The sequence below is a fragment of the Hydractinia symbiolongicarpus genome, chromosome 6 (genome assembly GCF_029227915.1).
Source record: "Hydractinia symbiolongicarpus strain clone_291-10 chromosome 6, HSymV2.1, whole genome shotgun sequence".
Taxonomy (NCBI): Eukaryota; Metazoa; Cnidaria; class Hydrozoa; order Anthoathecata; family Hydractiniidae; genus Hydractinia; species Hydractinia symbiolongicarpus.
Genome location: NC_079880.1, coordinates 15,067,056 through 15,077,840, shown reverse-complemented (window position 1 = coordinate 15,077,840; position 10,785 = coordinate 15,067,056). Strand labels below are relative to the sequence as shown.

Below are 10,785 nucleotides of genomic sequence, written 5' to 3'. Positions count from 1 at the left end.
TCTATCATCTGCGCCTCATCTTCAACAACATCATGAAGCGTTGGTGAGATTTGCTCCTTGAGGTTATTATAATAAAAAGTAACAGTATCCCTCACACTCTTAATCGATCGGCAGGGTTTAGAGGGGGGGTAAAGGTGTCGAAGGAGCGAAGTGTACTTATTTTCATTCCCATATAGTAGTTATGGAAAATGAAATTCCCGCTAATTTCATTTCTGCGTTTTTAAAGAAAAAATTTCTTGATGATATATCATACGGGAAAAAAAGTATCGATATGGCGCAATACGTTACATGTAAAGTTAATTCATTTGATTTGATTCCGGTTAAGCCGAAAACGTTGCTTTGCTGCCGAAACATCTTACGGGAAGAAAATTTAACTTTGTAAAATTATTATTTATTATATTTATTCTAAGCCTTAGAACTTTGTTTTGGATGTTTCTATATGCAACAAAACTAACCATACAATCAATGACTTTTTATTATGCAACTTTAAAATTGTTCGTACCAAACATGTCACACTCCGTATACTAAGCCTACACTCCGTATAACATACTTCGTATATTAAGCATGTCACACGTCGTATATTAAGCATGTCATACTCCTTATGCTATAAGCATGTCAAACTTCGTATACTGAGCATGTCACGCTCCGTATACTAAGCATGTCACACTCCGTATACTAAGCATGTCACACTCCGTATAGCATGCTTCGTATATTAAGCATGTCACACTCCGTATACTAAGCATGTCACACTCCGTATACTAAGCATGTCACACTCCGTATAACATACTTCGTATATTAAGCATGTCACACTCCGTATACTAGGCATTTCATACTCTTCATGCTATAAGCATGTCATACTCCGTATACTAAGCACATCACACTCCGTATACTAAGCATGTCACACTCCGTATAGCATACTTCGTATATGAAGCATGTCACACTCCGTATAGCATACTCCGCATAGCAACTTCTGCATAACATACTCTCAGTATCTCACAATCTTTATGCCGTAATCCGTTTGCTGCAATCAAACTACTGTTCCCAAATTCCATATAGCTACAATAATATACTTCGTATGTTTACGATGGATAAAAAAGTTGGAAAATGATGTGCTTGTCTTTTTAACTTGTTCTTTATGGTGATTAATTTTTATTTTTTTGGAAATAGTTTTAAACAGTCATATATTGCAATATTTCACTTTAAGAACATTCGTTGGCAGACTCCGTATAGCTGAACCAAATTCCGTATTGCAGCTATACAGAGTATTACTCCCAACGTCGTCCCAAGGACTGTTTGCTTCTCAACGGCGCTGCGCTTTCTGATAGTTCTAGCGAAATAGCCCTGGACCAGGCTGGTCACCGTATCGCATCTGATTGGCCCACGGCATTACCCTAATTATTACTTTACTGAGCATAACAAATGAAACAGACATAAAGTCAAACACAAAAATACTTCCTAAAGAACTTGGCAAAACAAAACAACCTCAAAGCGACTTTATTACTGAAGATCAAGAAAATAAAATTATTACTGCATTACAAACAAGGAGAATTGATATTATCATTACTACCATAAAAAATAATTGCCCTAAATTAATTGATGCCATTAAGCAACTTGTTACAGATAAAATAAGCACTGCATGCAAAAACTTGTAAAGAAAAGTGGTGGCTCTGTCTTGTTTGAAAAGAATTGTGACGAAATGATGTTTTTTAAAGAAGGTAATTTATGGTCAGAAGTCACACAATATAATCCATTTTTAATAGACATATTGACAGCTGTAGCAGGCAGAAAACATATTGAGCATGATCTACAGATAAAATTGTGTTTTATTTACTCAATTTTAAAGCAGCACAGATGACATGAATTGTCCTTAATGCAAAGAATAAATACAGTACTTGTTATTGAAGGTTGCTGCAGCAAACAGGTAAAAAATACATGTTCATTGATTAAATAACATAAGTCGTAAAAATCAATTAAAAACAATAAATACAAAGAAACTTCACACCATCATCCGTTGGTTAGTTATAAAAATTGTTAAATAGTTGTTTAATAAAATTATTATGCTTTATATTCTATATTTTTATTGCAAATTTGTTAAATTTAAATAAATAATTGTCATAGGGTAGTTTTGTTTTTTGTGCTTTAACTCTGTTGCGATAGGTAGTAATATATCCCTATTTTCTGCTAAACCCTTGCAATTACTCATTCTGATTTCTTTTTTAAAAAAAATTGCTTTTACGATTTGGATTTGCAGTAACCACTTTGCAATTTTCTATTTTCAAAGCTTTTTTTAAATTACGTAATTTTGTGGGTAAAGCAGTTGCAGTCAAAGCTAACATGATACTGTGACGGAATAATGCTTGTAAAACTGATAAGTTTTGAAATTCTGTACGAAATTCTTCACCCCTAGATATAACATACAGTAATTCATCATTTTTTTAGCTTAACCGTATTATGTGATAAATTTATATTATTCAATTATTATAGCTATACATATACACATATTCTGTTTGTGAAACTTTTTCAAATGGATATATAATATATAATAGTTTGTTTATATATATTTAGTTGCTATATTTAGGCATATTATTTTTATATATAATAGCTATGTATGTAGCTAGATTTTTGATACGTTATATTTACAAAGAAAGCTAGCTAGCTAGCTATACTTACCATAATTCCACACAATGCGCCTCACACAAGCCACAACATTTTCCTCAATTTTTGATCTTAATATTTTCCTTCCCTGATCTGATAACAGGGACTCAGGATATGCAAATAAAATTTTACATTTGCCTGCAACAATGCTTTTTGAAATTTTGAAAATAGAATTTGATGCATCATTCAAATCTTCTTCAAACAAGGGTTTGTACTTCTGACTATTATTAGCTTGGTCTTCGAGTTGTAAGAAACCACATTCAATGACTACTTTAGTTAAATATACTAGCTGATCTTGAATAATTGATGTTAAAGGAGAGACAACAAGTACAATATTGCCTCTGCCTTTCGTTCTGGAACAAAGTCGGGTAAAAGTTGATAAATTAACGATTTACCAAACCCTGCAGGCAAAACAACTATAACGTGGTGTCCTTCTCCTAAATACTCGAAACATTGAACTTGTTTTGGTTTCAAAATAATCGAGGGCAACCTTTCATACTTTTCAAAAACATTATTCAGCCGCTTGAAAACACGTGTTCCGTACGATGTCATTCACTGTACGAAGTTGGGATTTTTTGCCGTAGCGCTGAGAACGGAGAAGAACGCAAAAACTTTCAATATATTATTTTTTCTAACCTTTTAAGTTATTTCGATAGGAAAAGGTAGGTAAATTTCGAATCCTCTTCGAGTACTTTTTCGAACGCACATTTTTAAATTTACATTAAAACTTTTGACGCGTGTTTTTATGTTCAGCACAATGAAGACTGAAAAGAGGTACACGGAAGAAAAATTTTAGGAATGGTTGGAAGTTAAAAGGACTAAACGGAATTCCGTAATAATACCCGAACAGACTTATAAAACAATGATGGATTTTTTATGTGGAAGAATAGACAACGTTCCACGTGCTATGAAACGAAAACTTCGAAGAAAAAAAATCCAAATTGTACAAAGTTAGTATTGTTCAAAAAAATTCAAATTAAGTAGAAGAAGTGAAGTAGGCCCAACCTCGTACACAGTTATTTAAGTTGTACGAAGTTGGTATTGTTAAAGAAAATTCAACCTAAGTAGAAGAAGTGATGGAGGCCCAACATCGTACAAAGTTATCTCAGTTGTATGAAGTTGGTTCGAATCAGAAAAATTCAAATAAATTAGAAGAAGTTAAGTAGGCCCAACCTGGTATATAGTATTTGAAGTCGTACGAAGTTTGTATGGATAAAAAGAATCAATTTTTAAGTGGGAGCAATGACGTTGCCCAATCTTGTACACAGTTATTTAGGTTGTACGAAGTTGGTACAATCATTAGATAATAATGGTCAAAAATTAATGTTCAGAGAATATTTAAGATATTATAATGTTTACTGAATGTATTTAGCAATGCTTAGATATTCATTTCTAAACCAAATTATTCGTTGCATAATTTTTGTACAGCAATTGTAATGCCCATCTTCGTACAAAATTGGCCATCTTCGTACAAGTGCGAAAAATGACCAACCTCGTACAACGGGTCAATTTCGTACGGAACGCATGTACCACATCCTTCCAGCCCATCGCCAAAATCGCAAATATGCAGAGTTTGCATAAATTAAAAATGAACCAGAATCATTTGATACCCACGTGACCAGCCTGTGCCAGCGCCTTTTCGACGCCATGGTAAAAGGTGCTGGGTTCGAGCTTGTATTACTCCGTATAGAAACCACACTCCGTACGTCACATGTCGACCGTAAAAATACCAATCGCAAGCCAAAACAACAACAACTGACTTAAAGGCTGAAATAGCGCTTGTTCAGAAGTTGTTTACAATATGTCAGCCAACTAGCCAAGCAAGAAAATTTGAACATCTAAGCATTCCCCAGAAAACCGTACGATTAGAGGTGTATAGCTAGCTATAATTACGTTAAATAATTATGCTTCTCGTGCTATCTGTTCCATCGGTCAAGGACTCCTATTACAAAAAACACTTTAAGAAAATGGTAGATTTTTATATCGCGTATGCCAATGCAATAATTGGGAAGGATGATGTGATTATCTTAACTGATAAGGCAACTATGCCTTATATGGTTGGGCGTGTACCGAATGAAATACTTTTAGTGGTTGAACAACACCTTGATGCTTGGATACGAGATTTTAGCCCTGTATTATCAAACAAGTCAATTCAATTTAAATATTATGGAGGTATAAATGCTAAAGAGGCCAAATTTATTCAAAAACAGTTCAATGCTTTTCTAGACAAGTATGAAATTGAATACACCAAAATTGATTTAGTCAATGATGGTGGTAATATAGTTTATAATGGAAACAACTGTGTCATTACAACTGACAAGTTTTTAGAGTTGAATAATCTAACAGAAGCAGACGGTGTTAAGGCACTCTCTGATGTACTTAAAGTTGAGCATGTTATTGTTTTGCCAGCCGACGATGAAAAGCTGGGACACATTGATGGTATGTGTTCATTTGTAAACGAAAAAACATTATTTCTTTTAAAATATGAAGATGATGAAAAATTCAGGTCAAAGATTAAAGTAACTCTTGAGAAATGTTTGCCAAAAGATATTGTGATCAAGGAGATAGAGTGTGGTGAGTCATGTAGTAAAGCGAAAGGTGGTTTTGTCTCATCATATGGCTTGTACGTTAATTGTGTACCAACAGAACATTTTATTTACATTCCAATATTTGGAAATGCATTGGATAACTATGCAATGAAGGAATTTCAACATTATGCAAGTGGTAAAGAATGTGTCTTTGTTGATGCTCGCAATGTTTGTGACCTGGGTGGTAGCTTACGTTGCCTCAGTTGGCAGGTCAGTGGGAAAAATGCTGAGAAATTAATTAATGCAGCAAAAAATGAGTCATAATAATAATATCTTAAACTTAACCAATATGTCTCAGTACTGCAGGTACCATTTTGCATGACAGACAGACTTATATATGGGTATTATAATATAGGTATACATATACATGTATTTGTACATACACAGGTATATATAATATATAATTGAGTTTTGTACAAAATTTAATTTAGACATTTGTATGTTGTGTTTTATATTTATATATCTCAGCAATTGATTTAGCACCTTCAATAAAAATGTTGGAGAGATGCCTTCGAAAAATGGATTATTTGTACATATTGGCGGAAAAAAATGTACCAATATTGACAATTTTGGACTGTAATTGGCAAATTTAGTTGACATTAAATTTTTTTTTTAAGTTTATTTATTTTCTTTGTCGCCAAGTTTAATCTTGGCCAAAAATAAATTTACCCTATCAGTAAATTATTTTAAAATTAGTATGAACAAGGTAGAAGATTTCATCATGTATATACATTATGAGACAGTTGTGTGAATTCTAAGAGTAGTTGTAGTAAAAAGTAGCAAATTTTTTCAAGTCTTTTTCCTTTGCATAGATAATGCTCAGATCTCATCCTATAATAAATATGTAACATAAGTCTAAAAAAGCGAAAAATCATAAAAAGTAATCAGAATTATACTAAAGGCTCTTATAATACCCTCTACCAATTGGAAAAACATTTGGGGATGGGGTATCTTAGGGAACCTAAATACTTTTTTTGTAGCTGTATGGTTTTCTGAGAATTAAAAAGTACCAATTTAATTTGTAAATTTTGTTACTTTTGAAGGGCTATAAAGGGATAGATATAAGGAAGAATGTTTTTTCTTTGATCTGTACTAAATTTAAGGTCGTGGTAAAATAGGTGGGAATACAAAACAACAAAGCAACTTCTACTAATGTTAAAATTGTATCAAGATCAAGGCAACGCATTATCGTCTATAAAAATGTCTTGTAGTAAAATTTATTATTAGGGCTTCAGTATAAAATTTTTGGGTTCAGTTTAAATGTTTCTTAAATTTAAAGGAAATTTTCTCAACATTTATGCAGTCAGACCCCTGTTTAACCCTTAAAATTCTTTTTAGTAAAATCCCTATCAATTATTTCCTTTCTCATTTATCTCCTTTTGCTTGTCCTTTTTAAATTATCTCAATATTTTACGAGTTCTGAAAAACGAATTATGGCTCTTTAACATATAAAATATAATATATAACAAATTCTTATTTAACCTTAAACGTTCGTTGAAAGCACATCACTTAATTAAAACATCATCAAAACTTAAAACCTCCTACCATTTCAATTTTTCTTTTGCTTAAGTGGATCTTTCCACAGGATTGCCTACTAGTTATACAGAGTTCTATAGTCGTTTTATGGAACTTTTTAAATAACATTTTAAGAATAAGATTTTAAACTGTTAAAGCATAATTTTACAAAGTCCTTGCCAAGCGAATTTCGAAAAATAAAATTAAGAAATTCAAACGTCGAAACTTCAATTTAGTTAATAAACATCAAGTTTTTAAGTAACTGTGCCATAACTAACAGGTTGCTAAGTAATTTTAGTTTAAGCAATATTGGACATAACCAACAATTCATGTTTGAGCATATTCTGATTTTTCCCAAAATATATAAGTAAATAAATAATTTCCGTCGAAGCTTTAATTTTTCTGTCGCACTTCTTGTTACTTCGTGAGATGCTTTGAGATGTGATTTTGTAAACTTAAACAAGAGAAATTATAAAAAAGGGTATTTTTTGAAAAAAAAAATGAAAAGCTATAAGTGTTGAATATTTTATTTGTGTGCCTCGAAACTTGGTTAAAAAAATTCGTTGTTTTTGACAACATAATACATTTTAATAAATTGCCACATATTTTAGCAGTTCGAAGAGAGGTAACACTCTGAAATTTGGAATTTTTAAGATTTGAAATTATAAAATATTGTTTTGGAAAACTTGGAAAAATTATTCTATCATATGAAAGGAATCAAACGCACAAAAACGTTAGGTTCTAAGTCTGCGTTCGTCCTACTATTTAAACACAGCAAAATGAAAAATTTTAACCGGAATATAAAGAATTTTTTTTTCTTTTCCAGAAATGTGTTCCTATTGCTATAATTGTGTAGGGCTTGATGAACCTTTAAGGAGATATTAGGATTGACGTCAAGCTAATGCATTGACGTCACACCATAACGTATGCATTTTGTATAGAGAATCAAAAAAGATAACTGCAAGTATCTTTTTTTGATACTCTATACAAAATATCGCGCTGTACTACGCTTTAACGAACCCAACTCTTTAAGTGGGAACTTCCAGAGACGTTAAATAAAAAAACTACAATAACAACACAAGAATCAAAACCCCAGAGAGTTCTTTAAGAGAGTATTGTCTGTAAAACAAGTATGGAAGTATGCCTAAGCAAACGACATAGCTCTTCCTAACGTGTTGCTCTTGCTCTGTTCTCCAAGGTATAGATATTTTATAAATATTATGACCTTAATCGTAGAAATGTTCGATATCATGGATACCCCTGCGAAAGCCGTACAACGAGAGAAGCCTGTCGACAAACTTCAACTTTTGATGGAGGACTTGCGGCAGGGTAAAGTACACCTCTCACCGAAGAAATGTACCAAAGGTTTGGTTGACAAGGTGCCTGATGAAGTGATAGAAAAGACATATACTAAATATGTCCAAGTATATGAGCTGGACGAGAAGGGAGAAAAAACAGCCAAAGCACTCTCTTCACACGCCAACTATATGTATGCAAAAGTCGTGGAAAATGTTGTTCAATTGGATAGCGCTAAAGCTCTGAAGCAAGATATCGAGGAAGATCCGATCATCAAGGGTAGCATGGCAGACCTTGTGCTCTTTGTGTACTGCGAATTCAGTAAATTCTTAGCGGAGGAAAGGAATATATGCAACCTCGTCGTATTATTTTGAAGACTTTACAGAAGAACTAAATAACATTTAAATGTAGTAGGCAATTGACTGTTTTTCGTACCCCGAGTAACCTTGATTTCAAATGTTATGAAAACAAAACTTTTGAAAACAAAGTTCTCGTTTATGTAAGCAATGATTTTTTGTTAATTCCGTCTGTCTGTGACATATAAATGTGTTTTATCGTCCACAATTTTCTAGGACGACGGATATTTCACATCTTCACAAAAATGTTCTGTAGTTTAAAAACTGGAATTTTAAAAAAAGCAACTTACGCAAACTATATTAATTACGTTATTCACGGTAAATTAACTTTTATAGTTTGTTTCTTTTGTCTTTTTATTCATTCTAAGAACAGTTTGAATTTATCGTCGCGGGTGTTATACCACAATTGTAATTCCTCAGTTGTCTATTTCATTAGAAAATGCTTTTCCTATTCATTTTGGAATCAGATTTTGAGATTTTTCGCACTGATGATAAACTAGTTATCGCACTAAAGCCTAATAACTCGGAAAATAATCAGACAAATTATTAGAACTCCAAAATATATGCCATATTGTAATTTGTACCATGCGATAACTTCTGCTCATAAATTTTTAAGAATGACATTTTTTGCCCATTTTCGACAATGACAAAACGACAGTTTCTGTGGTGTCTGCAATGTGGAAAAGAAGTCCTAAGTCCGTTGTAAACATTGACAAGTGAACTTTGAAAAGATCAAAGTACGTGAGTAGAATATGGAAACGCCGCAAATTATTACTAATCGGTATAATCTTCGAAATTAAGTATTTATACCAATGTTTTTTTTAACATAATTGTCTGTAAAAGTCTTTTTTGCCCGAATCTAAGCGATCCCAGTCACAAACAGTTCTAAAGACCATCAAATTCGTAAAAAGAACATAACAAACTAATTACACAGACTATCATGTTCATAAATGTTTGACAATGGCAGTTTTTAGCCGTTTTCCAAATAGAGAATTAAAGAAATAGATAGAAAAATTAAATAAATAAATAGATAGAAAAATAAATAAATAAATAAATAAATAAATAAATAAATAAATAAATAAATAAATAAATAAATAAATAAATAAATAAATAAATAAATAAATAAATAAATAAATAAATAAATAAATAAATAAATAAATAAATAAATAAATAAATAAATAAATAAATAAATAAATAAATAAATAAATAAATAAATAAATAAATAAATAAATAAATAAATAAATAAATAAATAAATAGAAAAGGAAAAAATAAAAAAATTGCGTCGCTGGCCGATTTCTCTGTAGTGGAAAGTCTGCGGGAGTTCTGCTTTGACAGATGTGTAGGGCGGGTGCGGAGCGTTAAAAATGCGTTAGTAGTTTCTTATATGATAGACATAAAAAACTCAAAAACTATTACTTATATTTTTTTGAGCATGATAACTACTCCTATAAACCTCTTTGCAATCACAGATAAACTAATATTCTCGTTTCACAAAAGTAACAGCCATTAAAGAAAAAGATTTGAAATAAATTTCCTAACAAGTTGTCGTTTTTCAAGAAAGCAACAGACTTACTAAACCACTCATGAAAAAAATAAAAGCTTTTGCACTGGAAAATTGAAAAATAAGTAAAAATTGCACTCGTAGTAGAAAATAAAAATATAGCGTGCATTTCGTGTAGATTGACCAATCACAGTGCTGGAAAAACTCAGCTATGTTATAAAGAAGTTTATCATGAATTAAATCACACGATCACTTATATTATGACTGAAATGAAACTACCTGGTATTTAAAAACAATGATTGATGCTTACCGCACTTGTTCCCAAAAATATTGTCGTATTTTTTTCGGTTTTTTAGTTTTCGTATATTTTACTCGCTTAAAGACTTGTTAAATATGTAAACGAGGACATAAAAAACTCAAAGAAAATCTATGAAATTGAAATCTTATTTAAAGTATCAAAATCATACTTAATTTGAATATTTTAAAGCATATATTGTCAAAAATATATGTCAAACAATATATCTGGTATTTAACAAAAAATGCGGATGTCAGCAAAAAATATTAGAGGCATGATTTTAATTGTACTATACGGCGTACATGGCTCAACAGGACTTGTGAAGATTCGCTCACTTTTTGGTCTTTCCTAGACTGATTAAAATTTATTGTGAGGTTCGGGCGGTAAAGAAGACAAGCTTAATTCTAACCATTTAGTTCTCTTCCTTTAAAATTTGTCTTCTTCTTTTATAAAGAAATAAGTAACTGGTTATGTGTAAAAACATAATACAATTTACATTCTTTAGAATATAAGAATCCTTTATTTTAATTTTTTACTATGTTTCATTTGTTCCTTTGATAATGTCTTGCTTGCTCGTT

At 31.5% G+C, this 10,785-nt stretch overlaps 2 protein-coding genes across 2 annotated transcripts; one reads left to right on the top strand and one right to left on the bottom strand.

Moving 5' to 3' along the window:
• Positions 1-405: 405 nt before the first annotated feature.
• On the bottom strand, positions 406-3,207 carry LOC130648076 (uncharacterized). The gene is made up of 8 exons (XM_057454094.1): positions 3,056-3,207; positions 2,671-3,008; positions 2,237-2,383; positions 1,634-1,772; positions 984-1,056; positions 788-841; positions 551-604; positions 406-435 (listed from the first exon to the last, which is right to left on the bottom strand). The coding sequence occupies exons 1-8, from the start codon at positions 3,205-3,207 to the stop codon at positions 406-408; spliced, it is 987 nt and encodes a 328-aa protein (XP_057310077.1).
• A 1,159-nt stretch (positions 3,208-4,366) lies between these two features.
• Positions 4,367-5,859, top strand: LOC130647693 (putative agmatine deiminase). The gene has a single exon (XM_057453638.1). The coding sequence runs from the start codon at positions 4,560-4,562 to the stop codon at positions 5,505-5,507; it is 948 nt and encodes a 315-aa protein (XP_057309621.1). The 5' UTR covers positions 4,367-4,559; the 3' UTR covers positions 5,508-5,859.
• Positions 5,860-10,785: the final 4,926 nt, after the last annotated feature.